Source organism: Herpailurus yagouaroundi, unplaced genomic scaffold (genome assembly GCF_014898765.1).
Source record: "Herpailurus yagouaroundi ecotype Mexico unplaced genomic scaffold, PumYag 191, whole genome shotgun sequence".
Taxonomy (NCBI): domain Eukaryota; kingdom Metazoa; phylum Chordata; class Mammalia; order Carnivora; family Felidae; genus Herpailurus; species Herpailurus yagouaroundi.
The window spans coordinates 8,818,263-8,839,372 of NW_024412422.1; the positions used below are offsets into that span (position 1 = coordinate 8,818,263).

The 21,110-nt window shown below is 53.5% G+C and overlaps 1 protein-coding gene across 3 annotated transcripts; it reads left to right on the forward strand.

Moving 5' to 3' along the window:
* The first annotated feature begins 4,975 nt into the window (after positions 1–4,975).
* On the forward strand, positions 4,976–19,333 carry TBX3 (T-box transcription factor 3). Of its 3 annotated transcripts, XM_040443798.1 has the most exons (9): positions 4,976–5,035; positions 6,064–7,594; positions 9,226–9,493; positions 10,415–10,474; positions 10,790–10,936; positions 12,791–12,867; positions 13,914–14,071; positions 15,497–16,173; positions 17,873–19,333. In XM_040443798.1, exons 2-9 carry the CDS (start codon positions 7,206–7,208, stop codon positions 18,332–18,334), a joined length of 2,238 nt encoding a protein of 745 aa, XP_040299732.1. In that variant the 5' UTR covers positions 4,976–5,035; positions 6,064–7,205; the 3' UTR covers positions 18,335–19,333. The 3 variants fall into 3 exon arrangements, with proteins under 3 accessions (XP_040299732.1, XP_040299731.1, XP_040299733.1); XM_040443797.1 differs by lacking the exon at positions 4,976–5,035 and having other exon boundaries at positions 5,847–7,594; XM_040443799.1 differs by lacking the exons at positions 4,976–5,035; positions 10,415–10,474 and having other exon boundaries at positions 5,851–7,594.
* The last annotated feature ends 1,777 nt before the right edge of the window (positions 19,334–21,110 follow it).

Sequence of the window (21,110 nt, forward strand, 5' to 3'; positions counted from 1 at the left end):
GACCGCGAGATCGTGACCTGGCTGAAGTCGGAGGCTTAACCGACTGCGCCACCCAGGCGCCCCTCCTCCACCTTTTTAGAGTATTCTGTCCCTCAGCCTCAGACACCACCCCCCCCCCAAGCCAAATTCCTGGCGTGAACTGCTGAGGGACCATTTGCCTGCTTACCTGTCTGGACTGAAAATCTGGAAAGAGGATGTTGAATAAAGAAAGGTGTTGGGTGGTCACAGGTGCCTGAGGCCCAAGCCAGCTCTGGCCTGCGTCTCGCTGATTCTGGGTCAGATAAGACGAGAGGAAAAATCCCCTGCCCTCTTCCCCGTGAATTCATTGCTGCTGGCCTAAGAAACGTCCATTACATTATCTGGGTTTTTTTTCTTTAAGTAATTGGGTAAAACACACAAAGGGAACATTGAAGATGTAGATTGGTTTGAAATTAGGAAACCACAATCAGTTCCTTTTCCTGTGAGACAGAGAGAGAGGGAGGAAAAAACCCTTCACAGATGTATAAAAGGCACTCTCCCCCCCCCACACCCACTTCATCCCCCCTCCCTTGTTTCCCTTCCAACTTATCTAACTCACTAGCCATGTGCAAATGTGCCATTTTCCAGGGTGATGGGCTTTGATGAAAGGTAGGTGCTAATAAGAATAAGGCAGAGGGTGAAATCTTTCCATTTTGTTTCAGCCAAAACCATATTTGCATTCAAAGGAGATATGATGAGCAGGGAATACGTGAATAACGGATGATGCTCTAGAAACAGCATAAACCAGCTGGCACCAAAGTGAGCCTCCGTACTAAAAATACTGTTTCCTCAAGCTAGACAACTTTGACAACCTTTTCACACACACACACACACACACACACACACACACACACACACACACTTCAGACTCTAGCACTGAATCGCCCTGATCAATAATTTAGAGGGCTGTCAGAGGACAGGGAAATGTGCCTTACGGGAAGGCCCTGTGCTGCTAGGGCAAGGCAGAGCTGGGGCTTTAGGGCAGAGGGGCCTCCCCTCACCCGGGACTCCTGCTTTCCAAAGGAGATAGAAAGGGAGGGAGAGAGATCCTCTGAGTGGGGGGTAGGTGACTTGGGTGATCCTTCCAACCTACACAGATGGGTCCAACCCTATTTCTCTCAGGACACTGTGTCTTCTTCCTGGCCAAGGCCATGGCGGGGGGGGGGGGGGGGGGCGCTGTCTGCTTGAACCCCAAGAAGAGCTTCCAGCCTGTTTTGGTCACTGGCAAAGATGAAGGGGGCGCGAGAGGGAACACAGGGGCAATCCAGAAACACAGAAAAGCAGGAGAGAATTCAGAGAGGGCCAAAAAAAAAAAAAAAGTCAGAAAAAAAAAAAAGGAAGAAAGAAGATGAAGGAAGGATGGACAACACAGCAACCCAGAAGCACCCCCCCCCCCCCCCCCCCCCCCGCCTGCCGGGGGCGGGGCGCGGGGGGGGGCGGGTAGAGACAGCCGGGAAGGAGAAATAGAAACAGAACAAGACAGAGACAAGGGAGAGAAGAGAAAAGGTCAAAGAAACAGAGCAAAAAAGATGCTACAGGTCTACAGTCACAGTCCTGAAGGATGAACAGAGACCGGGACCTCAACCAGCCAACCACCCAACCGGCCAACAAACAAAAACAAAAAAGAAACAAAAGATGGGTGTCCTGTCTGGTCCAACCTAGAGGCTTGTGCCTGCCCCCAGAGGGAGGAAAGATAGGGAGGCTGATTCCTGACTCCTGGCCAGGGAGGAACTGAGCTCTTAAAGCAAGCTTTGGGGAGGGGGTGGGTGGGTGAAGCGACCGGCAAGCTCCAGGAGGAACATCTAGCTTCCGTGGTCTGTGCTGAGGTCCTCTAGTGGGTTCAGAGCTGCATATGGCAGAGTCAGGGTTTGGGGTAGCACAGGAGTGCTCAGGTGGGGAGGAAGATGCTGGCAGCATTTTGCAGGACTCACAAACACTAAGCTAGGCACTCCGGAGACAGCGGATTCCCTGGGATCTCTGGCAGGAAGATCAAGTCCCCAGTTAGCAGAATGGGGCGGCCAAAGGGGGTGGGAGCCCTATAGCCACATACAGTGGGTTTCAAAGCTTGTCAATTTCGAAAGCAAAAAACAAAAACAAAAACAAAAAGGCCAGATCCTAGGTGCAGAGGGGGGGCACTGGGCAGAAACAGGGAGCCATCTCTACACTGCCAGGCGATGAGAACCCCTCCCCAGTAAAAGTTTCTGCGTTGACCTGACCACTGTAGGAAACTTCTTAATTAGGCCTCAGACCCCTAGAGAAACACGGATGCCTTTATGTCAACAGAGTTTCCAATTTACCGACACCTCGGACTGAAAAAAGCTGGGCGGCAAAGGGGGGGGGGTGAAAGTTTAAGAGGGAATAAGCGTGTAATAGTCCCTCGCCAGACCTCACACATGCTGAAGAGAGTATTTACAGCAAACTTGCCAAAGTAAACCACCCCGCCTACCCACCAACCTTTCCCCCTCCCTCCCTCCCTTTTTTGTAAACTTCAGATAAACACCATTCGGTCACAAAAGGGTCGGTTTGTCCCTTTTATAGTTGGAGGCAGGCAGTGCCATAGGGAAAAAGGAGGATCAACCAGACGCTTCTCGGGGCGATTCTTTGGGAAGGCTAACTTCTCTGCCGCATCGGTGGCCCGGACTATGAGGATAGGTGCTTTGGTTTCGCATTTGTGTGTGCCTACACGAAATTTGTTCTGAGGCTCCTCTGCCCCTTCCCCGCTTTACCATCTACACACACACACACACACACACACACACACACACAGCTTCTCCTTAAACGCTGCAGGCATTACAGATAGACAGAGGTGGGTTTTGTTTTTTAAATTAAAAAAAAAAATCAGGCCTGCAATTAAGTGAAAACTCTTTTTTGCAAAAAGGTGCAGGACTATCTGGGGGACACCAGAAGTTCCGTAGGTCCTCTCCGAACTTTGCAAGCCCCACCCCCCCCTTCTCCGACATTTAAAACACCGCTTTCCAGACTCTACCGAAGGCCAGGCTCCTTCAATGTTTCCCGTATGTCTTTTGTTGAGTGTGAGGCGCGGGAGAGAGAGAAAGAGAGAGAGAGAGAGAGAGACTATCGTGGGGGTCTGCAAACACAGAGAGAGAGAGAAGGCCGTGTAGACCCCCGCGTCTGGAGGCTAAAGCCGTGGATCCCGGGGCGCGCTAGCCTTGTGGGTTCCCCTGGCTGCCAGGCCTGGCACAAATCTTCGGAACGCGCTGGCCAATGTTTAACCCGAATGCGGTGGCCACCAGGCCGCTTTTGTTTGTTCGCAAATTAATCACCCAGCGCACGGCCGGCGCCAGAGTGGGTTTATCACCCACCGGGAGGGGGGCGCGACGGCCCAGCAGAGACAGAGGAGTTCGCACCTTCCCGCTTTTGATCCCGAGTTACCGCGGCCTCCCAGCAGAATACGAGCCTCCCGGGGCCGAGTCTGGGAGGTCAGTCATAATTGGCGGAAGTTTGCAGACCATTAGCAAGATGTCGACATTTTCGATCCAGAACCCCGCAAACTTTCCTCTCTTCCCCCCTCCACCCCTTGTGAGCAAGAATGGGGGACGGGTTATGGAGCGGTAACAGGGGTGACCCCAGGGTTAAGTCAGAACTACGGGCAAAATACAGGCATTCGAGGGAGGGGGCCACGTGAGGGCCAGAGGCAAGTCGAGATATTTACGAGTGAAATTAGCAAGCTCCCTTCCCAAGTCCAGAACAGAAGGGAGGCCAAGAAAGCGGAGGACCTAGTGAAACATCTCTCTCCCGGTGCATCTGGTCGCTTGAGGGCACCGAGACAGTGAGGAGTGGGGGGGGGGCGGGGGGAGGGGGGTGTCAGTCGCATTGTGGCTGCAGAACTACTTTCTACATGGAGCGGCCGGGCAGAGATTGGCTGGCGAGTGTAGGCAAAACCAGATCGCGGGGATTTGGGGCCGCTCCTGAAAGCGCCGCCGAGCTGCCCCGGGCTCAGGAGGCGAGCGATGTGGGGGAGGGGGTGGGCTTGGGCCTCCAGAGCCTCGTGAAACCCTGCAGTGACCTCGGTGGAAGGCGTAAGGAGGGGTAGGCCTGGCCTCTCGCACCCTCCGGGATCGGCCGCTAGGGACGCGGGGAGGGGGCGTCTGACACCCCAGGGCCCTGCCGCCTCTTTCTTCTCTCTCCCTCTTTCTCTCTTCTCCACCACCGGCAGAGAGAGACACCAGAGAAAGACAGGCCGAAAGGGAAAGAAGGGGGTGAGATGGCGAGCCAGACGGAGTTCGAAGAATCACTCCATTCTCTCTGGTGACTTCAGGGAATTCTCAGCGCTGGCGCCAAGCGCTCTTAACCATGTGCGTCAAAAATGCGAGGCTGGAAAAGTTTGTCGCCTCTAAAGTTCCGCCCCTATCTCGAGGCCGTTGGCCCACAATAGAAGTGCATTTCACCCTCCACTTGCTCCCATTTCGGAGTCTGGGAGCTGGGGGCGTGGGGATATACAGGGCGGACTAAGAGAGGACCGCGCTGGCTGCCTACACACAGACACACACATCCCAAGCCTTGGGTTTCTTAGCCCCCTAGGCCTTGAAATCAAACCTTTCTCCGCTCCTTTACACTCAAGGAAGCTCTCCACCCAGAAAGGGTAAAAGAACATTCCACCCAAGATTTCCATCCATCCAGGCAGGGACGGCCCAACTCCCTGCCCCCCCACCCCAGAAGCGAGAAACGTGGGTTTGGGGAAGCCTCTGATCCAGACAGGGAACCTGTGGTAACATACCAATTCGGCGACAGGTCCGATTCGGAAGACGCCTCCCTCCCCTTCACCCCCGCTGAGCCCCCCCCCCGCCCCCCACACACCCTACCTGAACTGGAACCAGTCACCTGGCCTCTGGGGTGGGGGCGTATCACGGTTTGTTTTACAAATTCACCCCTGACTTCTGGTGAGATAAGTCCCCGGGTGGAGAAAGGACTGAGGCACGAGAGAGATAGGTGCAATGCCCGGAGAAGATACGAGGAGGGCGCGCCTCCCCCTACCAGCTCTCCCAGGGCCGCCGAGGTGAGGGCAGAGGTTCGGCCGGGGCAGGCCCAGAACCTAGTCCCTCGCCGCGCTCCTTCCGTCCCGATCTCCATTCTCTCCTCTACACTCACGCACACATTCAGGTGGAACTCGGGGAGCCCGGATTCGGATAGAAGACGAGATCTAAAAGGGCTGGCAAATGCATTTCAACAAAATCCCCGAGTCCGCCTCCCGGGGTGAGCGCAACCAGGGCCGGAGGCGCAGGCTGTGTACGTGTTTGCGTGTACGTGTTTTCGCGCGGGTGGCTCGGTCCCGGGGTGCCCGCGCGTGTCCGCGCGCGGGAGTGGCGGGGCGCTCGGGTCCCCGCCCACGGCTTCGGGTGGGGCCCGGGGGAGAGGGAGCCCCCGCACGCGTGTGCCCGGGAGCCCGCGAGCCCAGCAGCCGGGAGCCCGGCGCCGAGAGCCACCCGAGCTCGGGAGCCCTTCAGCGGCGGCCGGGCGGAGCTGGGCTCCCACGTGGGGCCGGGGAGCGCGCAAGCCCGGAGTCTCGGCGCTCGCCTCTCCGCCGCTGCCGCCTTTTGTTGCGGCCGGCGGCCGAACGGCAGCTCGCCGGGGGCTCGGCCGTCCGCCTGGCCCTCCCGGGGCCGCGGCGAGAGGGTGAGCCGCAGAGGGAAACGGCCGCGGCGGCCGGCGAGGAGAGGCGAGCCGAGCGCGCGAGAGGCGAGCGCCCCTGCCCGGCGCCCGGCGCGCTCTCCGCCTTCCTGGCCCGGCTCGCTCGCTCCCTCCTCCTCCCCCTTCCTCCCCGGGCCCTGCCTCCTCCCTCGATCCGGGGCTGGATGACTGAGGCATTTCAGACGTGGGCTGAGCCAGCGCGAGCGAGCGAGCTCAGGGGCTGCAGCGATCTCTCGATAAGCCACCTAGAGGCGACTCTGTGCGCGCTCCCCAGTGGCTCCCCGCCCTCCCTCTGATCATGTTGACATATTCACAGGACAGGCAGTAGTACCGATGCGGCGCTGCGACGTTACAGTTTCCGACACCTTCTTTTTATAACTCGGCTCTATCCCCCAGCACTCGACCTGTGAAAACCACGCCTATGCAGCAACACAATTGGTCCGAAAGCGTCAAAGAGCCAATCAAGAGGCCTCCGGCTCCCCGCAGCCCACAGCACAGCCCGACCTTCTAGAGCCGCCGTGCAGACGCCCGGGGAATTCTAGAGGCGGAGGAGGGTGGCGCGGAGCTCTCGCTCGCTCGCTCTCGCTCCCTCCCTTTCCTCGCGCTCCCTCTCCCGCTCCGTCCCTCTCTCCCTCTCTCCTGTCTCGCCCTCTCTCTCCCTCTCTCTCTCGCCCCCTCTCCCCTGTTCATTCCCCCCCACTCAATCCTCCCTGCCCTGCGCGTCTGGACGCAGATTTAGGAAGCGATTCCGCTCACGTTTTAGGACAAGGAAGACAGGCGCGGGAGAGGAGCGCCGCGGGACTCGGACTGCAACCCAGGACACCCTCCGGAGGCTCGGAGCAGAGGAAGGAGGAGGAGGAGTGCGGACGGAAGCCAGTTTGCAGTTCAAGTTTTGATAGCGCTGGTAGAAGAGAGCTGGAATCAGAGATTTTTTTTTTTTTTTTAAAGGCGAGAGACTTTTCCGCTCTCTCGCTCGCTGGCGGAGCCGGGTCTAGCGCTACAGCAGACGCCTCCAGCGGGAGAGAGGGAGAGGAAGAGAGACAGGGGGGCGGGGAAGAAGGAGAAGAGAAGGTAAAAAGTCTCTCGGAGCTGAGTCGTCCGCAATCGCAACAAAGAACCGGGGGCCGGGGAGCGATTCCTGGGACCGGGGGCTGAAGTGTCGATTCGGCTAAGCGGCGGGGCTCGGGCGCCAGTGAGACCCTGCTCGCTGCTCTCGCCTGTGAAACCGACTTCCAGGAGCGGCTTTTTAAAAAACGCAAGGCACAAGGACAGTCACCCAAGCGACTATGTCTCCTGATTTCTCGCCTTGCCCTCTTTAAAAGAGGCATTCCCCCTTCCCCAAAAGACACTTCCCCCCCCTTCCCTAGGGTGCTTTAGTTGTGACTCCCCCCCCCCCGTTTTTTTTTTTTTTTTCTTTTTTTCTTTTTTTTTTTTTTTTTTCTTTCTCAAACTATGTGCTGCTGTTAAAAACCAAAACAAAACCAAACAGCAGCTGCGGACTTGTCCCCGGCTGGAGCCCAGCGCCCCGCCTGGAGTGGATGAGCCTCTCCATGAGAGATCCGGTCATTCCTGGGACAAGCATGGCCTACCATCCGTTCCTACCTCACCGGGCGCCGGACTTCGCCATGAGCGCGGTGCTGGGTCACCAGCCGCCCTTCTTCCCCGCGCTGACGCTGCCTCCCAACGGCGCGGCGGCGCTCTCGCTGCCGGGCGCCCTGGCCAAGCCGATCATGGATCAATTGGTGGGGGCGGCCGAGACCGGCATCCCTTTCTCGTCCCTGGGGCCCCAGGCGCATCTGAGGCCTCTGAAGACCATGGAGCCCGAAGAAGAGGTGGAGGATGACCCCAAGGTGCACCTCGAGGCCAAAGAACTTTGGGATCAGTTCCACAAGCGGGGCACCGAGATGGTCATTACCAAGTCGGGAAGGTAAGCACGTAGCAGGGCCCCCTCCCCCAAGCTAATGGAGGTGTTTTCTTCTCCCCCCCCCCCTTTGCCTTTATCTCTCTCTGTTCCCAGAATACCCGGTTTGCCAGTTACTCGGGTTTAGGCAAAACTTAGTTCCCCTGGAACCAGGTACAGACATTCCCCGGCCCCTGCCCCACGGGTCGGGAAATTTCAGCTTACCTGGCCCTTGGCAGCCCTAGTTTTTCCCACCTCGGTCCTCACCCTGGATTCCCTACAGGCTAGACAGGATTTTTCCAAGGCACTCAGACATCTCCTGCAGGAAGAAAGAAAACCACCCCATGGCAGGAAGTTCGCTGTTCAAACCTTTCTGGAACATCCTTGTGTCTTTGTTGATGTTCTGGGTTTTGTTTGTTTCATTTTGTTCCCAGCGAGAAAAACTTCACTGCCCTTTTCTTTTGTGTGGTGGTGGGAGACCCCGAAGCTGGCTCTCTGCTCTCCAGTCTAGCCTCTGGGTCTGCAGGGGGGGCCTGCGCTGGCCTCCGGCAGGGTCACAGAGAAATGGAAGGGCATTTGGGTTTGTTTGTCTACACTGCTTCACGTGTCCGTAATCCGAGGGAGAGTTTAGGCAATTTTGGATAATTAAGATGATGTTTGCAGATCCAAGGCCCCTGGAGAGACACATGCTGCTTTTTCCTATATTACCAACCATATTTTATATAACGAAAAGGTCCTTGCCTCACCGAAACCTGCCTGTCCCTTAAAATCAATGATTTTTTTTTTTTAATGGCATTGAAGTCCATCAAGGCATAGTGTTGGAATAATAAAAGTAAACTCCCTCTCTTGAGGGATGTCTCGAGCTTGCGGTATCTTTCCTAGCAAAATGAGGCCAAAGCTGGGCACAAAAATTCTCTAAACCCAGAAGACGTTACCTCGGTTTCACAGCGAAGTGCTTCCTTTCGGGTCAGGACCGTGGGTTGCCACCGCTTCTGGGAAATAAAAAGCTGTTGGTGGTACAGCCTTGCCTTTCGGGACGGGCCCGAGCCAGGGGAGAAATGTGGTTAGCAGCATGCCAGGCAGATTGGTTATCGGGCCCAGAAGTCCACCCCAAACTACAGAATTCGTTTTGAGAACTCACTGAAGGCCGGTTTCATTCCCCCCAGAGGCGGGTTCGCTGCTCCGTAGCAGGGAAGCTGGACGTTTATTTCCTTGATAAATTTAACTTTTTCCCAGCAGTGGCGAATTCTAGCCTTGACTGACCCCGCTTTAAGTAAAATCCTACCCCTGGCTGTTTAGAAGTAGACACTCCGGGGACAGGGGGGAAAGGCCAGAATTTCTCTGTAGAGAGGGGCCATCTGTGAAGTCCTACAAGAGGAAAAAAATTGTGGAGAGATTATTAGACGCTGTAGAGAAAGGGAGTGCCATAATTCACTTGTTTTGAACCTTGAGACATTTCACCGTAGAGAAATTGAGGGTACTTAACACTTCTGTCGTGGAAGGATATGATATTGCCCTTGGTGGCCTTCCTCTGAAACAGAAACTCCTCAGTCAATCACAGCAGAAAGTTTTGAATCTGATCGAAATATTTCAGGGTAAACAGGGACTCAAACCCAAGAGTCTGAGCCATTTCTTTTTCTCTTCCCTTGCTGTTGTAGGCGAATGTTTCCTCCATTTAAAGTAAGATGTTCTGGGCTGGATAAAAAAGCCAAATATATTCTATTGATGGACATTATAGCTGCTGATGACTGTCGATATAAATTCCATAATTCTCGGTGGATGGTGGCTGGTAAGGCTGACCCTGAAATGCCAAAGAGAATGTACATTCACCCAGACAGCCCGGCTACCGGGGAACAGTGGATGTCCAAAGTTGTCACTTTCCACAAACTGAAACTCACCAACAACATTTCGGACAAACACGGATTTGTAAGTTTCACCGCTCCGTAAAATTTTCTCTTTCTCCACCTTAGCAAAGGCAGCGCTTCCCCTGGCCTTGTAAAATCACAGGTTTCTGCTCAGGCTTCTCCCTTGCCCTCTGTTGCTAAGTGTAGCAAAAGTTGTTCGATCGGAAACAGAGCCAGAGAGAGGATTCCGGGGTGTTTCTCTTTGGATAATGGAAGGCCTGCCGCTCTAAAACAAACCCACTCGCGTTCTGTGGCAATTCCAGGTCTTGGTAAACGCCTGACAGTGAAGTTAAAAACCAATTGTTAAGCTACAAAATCAATTTTAAAGTTATGTGTCTGCCAGGAATTTGTTTTGAGCTCTCCTACTTCTGTTTGGAAACGAGCCTTAGTATTTCTTGGGCGGGGGGTTAAGGTTCAGAGCCCTGGCTGCGTTGGTTAAAAGGGTGTGAGTACATTTTTGGAAAGATTTTTTTTTTTTTTTCCTCCTACGAAAAAAAGAAACTCGGGCTTAGGTGAAAGTCAGGTTTGCTAGAAATGAGACGGAGCTCTCCAGGATAAAAATGATGTGCATGTTGGAAGTGGATGCATGGAGTCAGTGGGAGAGTCCTTAGAAACTTTGAGGAGACTGGAATTGCTTGTAAAAGTCAAGCAAAACACCTTTTGCCCCCTGCCCCTCCCCCTCCCCAACATTTCAATAAAATAAACCGAGTGATAAGCGAGGAATCAGCAGAAAGATTAGGCCCAGGAAGATGTGAATGACGCGGAAATATCTTCAGCGGGCAGGAATTGCATTTGAAGCCTTTGATTTGATTAGGGCATAAATATTCCTCTCTAGAGTTCAACCTTTCAGGGCTTTAAGTGGATTGGGCTCGTCAATTAGTGGGCGCTTAAAGGACTGAATCATTTTGTAAATTAAAATGCATGTTTTTCTCTATCTTTTAAGACTTTGGCCTTCCCAAGTGATCACGCAACGTGGCAGGGGAATTATAGTTTTGGTACTCAGGTAGGCTAGGGTTCAAGGTACGAACGGACCTTAGATGGTGAGGGTGGGGGGGACCCTTTGGAAACCCAGGAGCAGTTTGGATTCTCCAGAAGATAACATGTGTGGAGCGGAGTGTGCCCAAAGAGGTGCTCCGAGGAGAGGAGGTGGGCTCCAGATAAGCTTGGTACCCTTCGGTGGGGTAGATGTCAGCCTGGCAGGGGTCCTAAGGTCCCGTTTGTCTCACTAAACCTTTTTTTTTTTTTTTTTTTTTTTTTTTTTTTTTTTTGCTGTGTGTCTCCCCTCTCCCCTGCTCCCCTCCCCCCCCACCCCCCGCAGACCATATTGAACTCCATGCACAAATACCAGCCACGGTTCCACATTGTGAGGGCCAATGACATCTTAAAACTTCCTTATAGTACATTTCGGACATACTTGTTCCCCGAAACTGAGTTCATCGCCGTGACAGCATACCAGAATGACAAGGTAACCAAAAGGCGCTTTTTCTTTTCCACGGTGATATTTTTCCCCTCACCTTTAAGCTGCCTGGGGAAGACACTGAGGGATTTACAAAAGAATTGGGATGGGAGAGGCTCAGTTTTCTTCTGTGATTTGACCTTCAGGGGAGCTTTTGGGGGGGAAGGGGCTCTGAGCGTGTCCAAGAGGCAGGGAACGCACAAAACAAAACAAAAACTTGACCAGCTAGGACTCCAACGCGGAGTGAAAACATGCCAAACTAACTTTGCTAGTGAGCAGCTCCTATAACCGTGTTGCCACCGGCTTCCCCACTCCTGGCTTTTTCTTGTTTGTTTTGAGGCTCAGCTTCCTCTCCTTCTGGAAGAAGCATCAAAAGCCAGGTTCCAGGTTCTAAAGGCACCAGCTAAAAAGTTAAGGCAAAAGCCATTTGGGATATCCTGGGAGGAGAATCCCATTGGAGAACAGATTTTCTCCCCTAGCCAGAAACCCTGGGTAGCTGGTCTGGTTTTTATTACCTTTTATGCTGCTGTGTTTTTTATGGTGTGTGTGTGTGTGTGTGTGTGTGTGTGGTTGGAAAAACCTCCTCTGATCACAGGGTCATGCTAATCGAGTTGTCTGAGGCTTTTGAGATGAGATGACCAAAGTCATCCCTTCATTTGAAGGTGTTTTTTTTTTTTCTCCCTTGGGTCTGAAGCCCAGATTAGAAGTACCCCCAAATGGACCAGCAGGCAGCACCTGGTATGTCAAGTTATGCTGGCCTGAAGGTCATGGGCATGTGCACCGAGAGACCCGGGGAAAGTGAAGCTTGCTGATTCCCCAGCTCCCAGCTTGACTGTCAGCCGGCTGTTCTGGGGGTGGGGGCAGCAGAGGACCCCTGCTCTTCGGAGCCCTGTTTCCTTTTGCATTTGAATACGTTGTCCCCATGGGTGGGTCCTCTGACTTTCTAGATCTCTTTTTTTTTTTCCTCTAAGGGAAGGGATTTGAAAGATTACATACTATGGCATTTTGCCCCAGCGTGCAAGTGCACGCTCCCTCTGGACCCAGAATCCTGTGAATCTGAGTTGTTAAAGTAATAACAAAACATAGCATTTTTGATGGGACAAAGAGGCCACAGGCCTTCTCCAACCTAAGGGGGGGTGGCAGAGCATATAAATGAAAACAAATGTTTCCAGTGGTCATTCAGTCCTTTGACATCTGTAATTGTCAATATTGTAATTCCTCAACCCTCCTCCCCTGCACCGACCCCAACCCAGCAAAAAAAACAATAATAATAATAATAATAAATAAATAAAAAATCAAACCCACTCTGGCACAAGAGCAGCGAAACCCCATAAATCATTTTATTAGATTCACAGAAAAGTTTGGAGTGTATGCTGTGTGTGTGTGTGTGTGTGTGTGTGCGCGCGCGTGTGTGTGTGTTTGGGGGCAGGATTTACGCCATAACATATTTTATGATTAATCGCACTGTATGAAAAAAAAAACAAAATGAAAGCCTAATTTTAAGATCTACAGGTTGTCTCTTTTGACAACTTTGACAGTCTTTCCATTTCTAAACCCAAGCTCTCAAGGCTGCCTGCAGAACAGAATGAGGCATTTCCCAGACGGTATAATTTCAGTCTGGAATCCCTGCTGTGGCTTCCTATGGGAGGTGTAAGCCATGGTGTAGATCCTTGATTTTTCTCCGGGTCCCCTCCACCCTTACAACCATTATTCCTCCCCCTTTCTCTTTAACCTGGCATATACGAATGACTTTTTTTGGCAGTCCAATTTCTAGTAGACTGAGTTGGGGGGGCGGGAACTCCCCCCGAAACATTCTAGAAAATGAAGCCAATGTCTCTTTCTTGCTTGTGTCTCCTCCTCTAGATAACTCAGTTAAAAATAGACAACAACCCTTTTGCAAAAGGTTTCCGGGACACTGGAAATGGCAGGAGAGAAAAAAGGTGAGTGGAGACCCTTAACCAGTATCTTCTCAGGTAATTTGGAGAATTATTTTCCTTGGGCCCAAGACTCAACTGTTAGAAGCGGGATGCAGGCACTTATATTAAGAAGGTGTGTGTGGGGGGGGGGGGGTGGAAAAGAATTGACCGCCTCTCTGCTACCTGCTTGCAAGGACATGAACTAGGCCACACCATGGCAGTCTCTGGAAGAAAAGTGTCAGGGATAACAGATCATATACAGTCGCCTATTCGTTCCTAATGAACTTCATCCCAGCCAGGTCCCAGGAAAGGACTAAACCATTCACAAAATGCTTTGGAATTTTTTGCAATCTTGTCTTGCACATACGGTCCGACAGAACTGAGGCCCCTTGAGAAATCTAGGATGCTCTCCTTCGTGGGTATACATATCATTTTGCATTAAGCAGACAGCTGGATAGTATATGGAAGCGGCTCTCCCCTCCCCCACCCGCTTTCAAAGAATTTCCAAAATCCAGAAGATCAGCCCAGATTTTTAACCTCTCCCCTTGCGGGGTGGGGTGGGGGGGGGCGGTGAGCGTTAAAAAATAATTTCCAACATCCACATAGAATTTTATTTTGCCCCTCCGGTTACGATGGGTATGTCGGTAACACAATTAAAGTGCACCATGAAGTAAGCCAGTTGGCAACCGCGGTCTTAGCAACCAGTGGGGAGTTTGGAGGCTGTGTGTGTTCACCAGCTGGGGCACCCAGTTCACCCTCCTTCTGGAAGGCCGGCCGCTCAGCTGTCTGTGGCCCGTGCTCTTGCCCTAATGAACTGCTGATCTTGAGTGGAGCTGAAGCCTGCTTCCTCCAACAGCCCCCTCCCCTCCGTGCCACACTCAGGCCTCCTTACAGGCTCCAGAACAATGCTCTCGGGTCCCTGGCTGCCTCGGGGCAAGCAGGTTTCAGAGAAACCGTGGGTGGCGGGCAGGGTGAGGTGTGCCCAGTGCGCCTCTTTGGAGAGGGTGAGGCGGACAAAGAGGGGAAATGTCGTTCCGCTCTGTGACGCTGGGTATTGGCTTCTGGCACAGAAAACAGCTCACCCTGCAGTCTATGAGGGTGTTCGATGACAGACAGAAGAAGGAGAATGGTACCTCCGATGAGTCCTCAAGCGAACAGGCAGCCTTTAACTGCTTTGCTCAGTCCTCGTCTCCAGCTGTCTCCACCGTAGGGACATCGAACCTCAAAGGTAGGACCCGATCGCCTCCAGTTTCTCCACTCCAGGTTTGGCGCAGCTGGGAGATTTGGGGGGGGGGGTGGGGGTATCCACCAGGGACCCTGCCCTTCAAAAACTTCAGATGCTTCTTCAAGTCCCTAAGCAGGAGCCACAGTTCAAAGAGGGTGGCCAGGTGTGTCCCCGTCCCTCAGGTGTATAAAGGAGAACTCCGAACCCCCCTTCCTGCAAACCCTGGTTTGGCTGAGGCCGGGGTGGCCGTTCCTTCTCGGTGGGGCTATCTTTGAAAACTTGCGCGGAGCACGTCTCTGTCTCTGTCTCTGTCTCTCTCCCTCAGCTCTCTCCAAGCTAGCAACTGCTGACTTTTTACTATCTTTGAGCTCTAGATTAAAATGTATTTGGCCTGAGGCGGGGGGGGGGGGGGGCCCCCCGGGGGGGGATTCTCTGCCACCGGGAACAGGGACAGTGGCTGAGCAAACGTCCAGCCTTAGAGCCAACAGCACTGGGGAAGCAGAGGAGGCCCTGGGGATCCGAGCAGGGGAGAGAGAGAGCGGACAAGATGCTTCAAACCCCCAGTTAGTTCCTGTGTTTAAAGAACAAGAACTATTTATTTGGAAAGACACACACACTCTCTCAGCGGGAAGAAACCTGTTTTTAAGTGAATTAAAATGAAAGTCCATTATGACTTCAGTCCATTTAAACTTTAAACATAAAATAGGATCCTTTTTTCTTTTCCTTTTTTTTTTTTTCTTCCCCCTGGGGGGAGACCCACAGAGGGTGTGGTGAAAGAATCTGTGATTGTCCCAGGGTGGGTGAGCGGGCTGCCCCCATCAGTCTGCAGGGACAGGGGCAACAGAAGGTTCCAGTTGAATGTGTGTGTGTGGAGGGAGGGTGTGGATTTCTGCCACTGCCACCAGGGCAGGGTTCAAATGGATCCTTCTGGAAGAATTCACAAATTTCTGGAAGGTGCCAATCTTGGACACTCACTGCACAAAGACTCTGGAGAGTAACTAGGAGGTGTTCCTGAAGTGAGTTTTAGGATACGTTTAATTCTGTTTCTAAAAAGCGAAGGCAGTGAACTGGGGAAAGGCGAGTAAAGGCTCTGACAGGGTAGGAGCTCAACGGACGATTGCAAAAAATAGTAAAAGTCCACTAGTGGTTCGGGGGAGGGGGAGTTCTGTGGGGAAGGGGTTCAGTTCTATGTAAATATTGTAAATTAAGGGTTAGCTTAGTGAATCGTCCCAGTAAAGTTGTGAGGTGTCATCGCTCCCACTTTGCGGATGAGAAAACTGAGGCCCAGAGAGGTTAAGGGGCCGGCCGGGGACCACACAGCTAGTACACGGCCCGGGCTGGGATTCAGACCAGGCAACTGGAGTTCCCCGCTGGCCCAGATTGGAGCTCACGCCCTTCCGCTTGGCTTTTGTGCCCCTCCTACGGTAGATCTGTGTCCCAGCGAGGGGGAGAGCGACGCCGAGGCCGACAGCAAAGACGAGCACGGCCCTGAGGCCTGCGACGCGGCCAAGATCACCACCACCACGTCGGAGGAGCCGTGCCGCGACAAGGGCAGCCCCGCGGTCAAGGCGCACCTCTTCGCCGCCGAGCCCGGCGGCCGGCCCCGGGACAGCGGGCGGCTGGACAAGGCGTCGCCCGACTCGCGCCACAGCCCGGCCACCATCTCGTCCAGCACCCGCGGCCTGGGCGCCGAGGAGCGCCGGAGCCCGGGCCGCGAGGGCGCGGCCACGTCCAAGGCCGAGGAGGCGCGCGCGCTGCCGGGCAAGGAGGCCTTCGCGCCGCTCACGGTGCAGACGGACGCGGCCGCCGCGCACCTGGGCCAGGGCCCCCTGCCCGGCCTCGGCTTCGCCCCCGGGCTGGCGGGTCAGCAGTTCTTCAACGGGCACCCGCTCTTCCTGCACCCCGGCCAGTTCGCCATGGGGGGCGCCTTCTCCAGCATGGCGGCCGGCATGGGGCCCCTGCTGGCCACCGTGTCCGGGGCCTCCACCGGCGTCTCGGGCCTGGATTCCACCGCCATGGCCTCCGCGGCCGCGGCGCAGGGACTGTCGGGGGCGTCGGCGGCCACCCTGCCCTTCCACCTCCAGCAGCACGTCCTGGCCTCGCAGGTAATTAGGGGTCATCCACCGGGCTCTCCAGACCCTCCCTCGGGGTGGCTCTGCATACCCGCCCTGCGTGGGATGCCAGACCCCCACCAGTCCCCCTGGCTTAGGAGCCCTAATAATAATAATTAATAATAATAATAATAATAATAATTGCTAGGTCGAGGTTTATCTCACTGACTCAGTATAACCTGACACTCCCTCCCTCCCCCTCAAAAAAAAACTTCAAATTTTTTTCTAAGTTAAGGGCTGTTTCTAGTAGAGTAGGTAAGCAGTAATCATGCTAATGGCTCTATCTGGCACTTCGGTTGTGCTCGGTCTGTTCTGCTTTCAGTGGCACTGTTGTCACCTCCCCTGTATAGACGAAGTGGCAGAGGCCCAGAGATGTTGAGTCACCTATCCAAAGTCACACAGCGTGTAAGTGGTGGGGCAGAGGCGCTGACTTCAGGGTCTATGATGTCAGCTTCAGAGCTCTAATGCCTCTCCAATGGCTCATAGCCAACGGCCCCGCCAGGAATCACACAAGGGGGAGACCACGGCCTGGGGAGGGGCAGGGACTGTTTTTGGGTGGGAGTTGAGCCTTCTGCCTTTCCTTCCAGTGGGAAGCTTGTCCCCTGTCCCTCACCCCAAGCAGGCCAGCCTGTCCCCCAAAGGGTTAATGGTTTGTGCCTGTGTGGGAAATGTCAGAGGATAGGGGCAGACTTCTTCGGCTGGCTGTGGCAGGCCTGGCGGCCTCTTATACGGGTCAGACAGCTGTGCTGGGGTGCAGGGCAGCTGGGGAGAAGTCGGGCCCGCTGGAAATGCTCTGAACCCAGCGAGAAAGGTTCTGTGGGGTTTTCTGCACGCCCTTGCCTTTGTTTTGTCTGAGTACATTCGTCTCCCTTCTCGGAGCCAAGAGGCAGGGTTTGCTCCCCTCTGGTGGGGAGGGGGGGGGGAAGGGGAGGAGGGAACTGAGAACAGGGCTGGCTTCTGGCCCTTCCCCTTGCTCCCCTCTCCTTCTGGAGACCCTGTCCTGGAGGGGCTGCCTGGGCAAACAGGTAGGTAGTCCGGGTACCTACCCCAAGGCAAAGGACAGAGAGAACTGGCCCAGGCCAGGGGGCCTGAATTTTAAATTCAGCTCCTGGAACTTGAAGCTGAGTGGCTTCCTGTACCCGTGGGGCCTACCTGGGTTTCTCTACCTGTAATACCAGTGTATCAGGCCAGATGATTTCTTTGTCCCCGTTTAGAGCAAACACCTTTCGCTCCCCCCACCCCCAATTGCCTTTAGCAAATGTATGTCCCATAATTTATACCCTTTGCTACCTTTGTGGCTGGACTAGCCTGCAGCCCCATTTATCAGGTGCACCGACTGACCCCAGTGGGAGAATTTCTAACAGTTCTGTTGGTCAGGTGCCCCATGTAGCGCGTTGCCGGCCTTAGCCCATTCACTATCCAAAGTCCCAGTAAGGGTACGAACTATCTCGTATATCCCTGGGTTTGTTGTTGTTGTGGTGGTTGTTGTTGTTCCTCCGTAAGAAAGCTGGGGCACAGGGAGTAAAGTGGATCTAGAGAAGGAAAGCTGAGTGCCCCAGCCCCAGAGATTAATGACTTGCCCAAGGCCCCAAGGTTGGGGGGAGGGGGCGGGTGGACGGTCGAGGTTGGCTCCTCCCCGCTGCGCGGGCCCTGCGGGCCGATTCACCGCCTGCGTTTCTCTTTCTCCCCGCAGGGCCTGGCCATGTCGCCTTTCGGAAGCCTGTTCCCTTACCCCTACACGTACATGGCCGCGGCGGCGGCCGCGTCTTCGGCCGCGGCCTCCAGCTCGGTGCACCGACACCCTTTCCTCAACCTGAACACCATGCGCCCGCGGCTGCGCTACAGCCCCTACTCCATCCCCATGCCGGTCCCGGACAGCAGCGGCCTGCTCACCACCGCCCTGCCGTCCATGGCCGCGGCCGCGGGGCCCCTGGACGCCAAAGCCGCCGCGCTGGCCGCCAGCCCGGCCTCGGTGGCCGTGGACTCAGGCTCGGAACTCAACAGCCGCTCCTCCACGCTTTCCTCCAGCTCTGTGTCCTTGTCGCCCAAACTCTGCCCGGAGAAGGAGGCGGCCACCAGCGAACTGCAGAGCATTCAGCGGTTGGTCAGCGGCTTGGAGGCCAAGCCGGACAGGTCCCGCAGCGGGTCCCCGTAGTAAAGCCCTCCCTAGAAAAAAATCTCTTCATTCCAGTCTCCAGTCTGCAGTGCACTTTGTTGGATGTAAAATAAACCACGGGCGCGCCGTGGGGTTGGCCCTTTGTGCAGTCCTGTCTGGGAAGGGGTGCCGGACTCCTCGAGAATGTGCTAGAAACAGGCCCTGTCTTCTTGGCGTGGTTTATATATCCAGGATCTGACTCAGATTCTGGGGCCCAGAAATGTCTGTTGCCTTGAGCTGTTGGGGTAGGAGTTAAACCATTTATAGCCACAGCACCTCCCGCCACAAGGCTGGTCTGGTTGCTGTGGAGAGAAAAAAAGGTAGCCAGGCCCACCAGGAGGGGAGGTGTTGAAAGGCTTCTCCCCCAGTGCAGATTTATATATATATATATATATTTTTTTTTTTCCTTCACCGTGTCAAGTAGAAACAAAAACAAAATTAAAAAAAATATACTGGGGACAAATGAATACATTAACATGATTCTGTTTGTGAACATTAAAACTTTATAGTGACTTGCGTATCAGTTCTAAATAAGTGACTGAGCAGCATTGTTTGGGGAAGGAAGTCCTTGCCATCCTTCTTTGGTCTCTATTAAGGAAATCTGTGTCTTTTTAATATTCTTGTGATGTTTTAAGAGCCGCTATAGGTCTCTTTTTGCATGATCCACAGTAATGTATTTGTGGTTTTTATTTGAATGCTTGCTTTTAGAGAGAAAAGAACATGAACCCATACTCCTCCCCCCCCCATTCTCTACCCTCCAATCGGCAATCCCAAGGGGGGGAGGACTTAAAGGGAAGGGGTGGGGAGAACACACACACACAAAGTGAATTTATTTTATCTCATCTTTGTAGCAGGATTTGCAATAACAAGGTTTTAAGAAAAATAATAAAGAAGAAGTGAGACTATTAGACAAAGTATTTATGTAATTATTTGATAACTCTTGTAAATAGGTGCAATATGAATGCTCGGAAAATTAAACTTTAATTTATTGACGTTGTACATAGGTCTATGTAAATAGGATCGCAGCCGCCTGGTTTTGTGTTCTTGTTTTCCTTTCGTCAATTTTATTTCAAGGCCACAGGATCGCTTTTAAAACTAGAAGAAAACACACTTTCTGCACCGACACCAACAGACTTTCAAAAGAGCTGTCTGAAAAAAAAAAATTTTTTCTTTTTTCGCCTCCCACGAGGGGGGGGCCCCAAAGCACCATTGTCTATTTCACCCCAGACTGGGGAGGTGTGCAACTTACCTTAAGTTCCTTAAAATATAACACCCTAAGAGTGTTTCTGAGATTGTTTGGGGGTGGGGGGGGGTGGGGGGGAGCCGGGAGTGCAGAGGCCGTGGATTGATTTTCTAATTTTTCTTTTGTATTTGTATTTGCTAGTCTGATTTCTTCAAAACCAAGTGGGATTGACTACTGTCTTCAATATTGATGGTGTTTTGAATTGGTGCCTATAGAGCTATATACCCAGTTCACGAGTCAGGTGCTGAGGGATGGTTTAAAGACAAAAATTCATGAAGGCATATTTTGTGTTATAATTGTTGATGAGTTCTTTGGTTTTCGGTATTTCTTCCCCTCTCTTTAAAAACAGCATTGAAATTTCAATAAATTTTTATTGAAATGTCCCTGGGCCTCGTGTGAAGTGCTTTCTTTAGAAAACTTTTCTGCAAGCGGAGGCTTCTGTCCCCTCTTGCTTCCTCAATCCCCTAACCTTCGCCTTTAAGTAATTAAGACCGCCCCCACGGAACCCAAATGAGCTGTCACTCAAGTTCCAAAGCTAAAAACAAAAGTCCCTTACTGGGGCGAAGGGAGCCGCGCCGATCTGAAATTACTTTTCCTTTAAATCAGGGAGCAAAACGAGAGACGGGAAGAGAAGACTGATTAGAATCGGGTTGAATTGCAATTTCAGATACTTAAGTTTTAATGGAAAAAGAATGCTCCCCTCCCCAAGTCCGTGGTTCCCACACGAGTCCGACCAAAAATACGGTCGAGGACCGCGAACGTTTTCGTTTTAGGCTCGCTCTCCCTTTTCACGTCGATCCGGAAAATGCAAGTCAAAACTATCTCTTTGCATCAGTGTGCAAAAAAAAAAAAAAAAAAAAAAAAAGCGAGATCTCGCCGCCAGACCAGACCAGGCTGGGCAAGGCAAGGCAGCGACCCTCCCCGGTGGTGGGAGACCTGGCAGGGCCCCAACGTCCCCCGTGTCTCTGCTGGGACCCTGCGGACCCAGGGCTCCCCAACGTGCGTGCGGAATGCGGCCAGCTCCGCGCAAACTTAGCTGTGTCACGCGAGGGGGAGGCAGGTTTTCACCGCCAGGGAAAGGTAATTCGAGGGCGCATAGTTGACCCCCTCCCAGGGAAAAGTCACCCAGGAGGCTGACACCCTCCTCCGGCTCTCCCCTCCAGCCAGCCTCCAGGCTGTTTGGGGAGTTGCCTTTTGAAGTTCAATTTATTTTTGAAACATTCAATAAAAAATAGCGAGGCCGTGACAGCCTTTTGGTCTCCTAGTGTCCCCACCCCCACCCTCGCCGTGGAGGTGTATTTGTGCGGGGGGTGAGAGGGGGGCGGGCAAGGGAAGGTTCTCGAGGCCTTTTCTTGCCCTGGGGGCCGTGACGTGAGGACCCAGCCGGAGCCTGCCTGGCGGCAGCCTCCCTCCTCCTCCCTGGAGCCCGCCAGCCCGGCCCCAAGTCCCTGTCACCTTCGGGCCTCTTGAATGGCCGGCAAGGAGGATCCCTCTCCCCTCCCTCCTCCCGGACTTGGAAGGGGATCGAGGTCG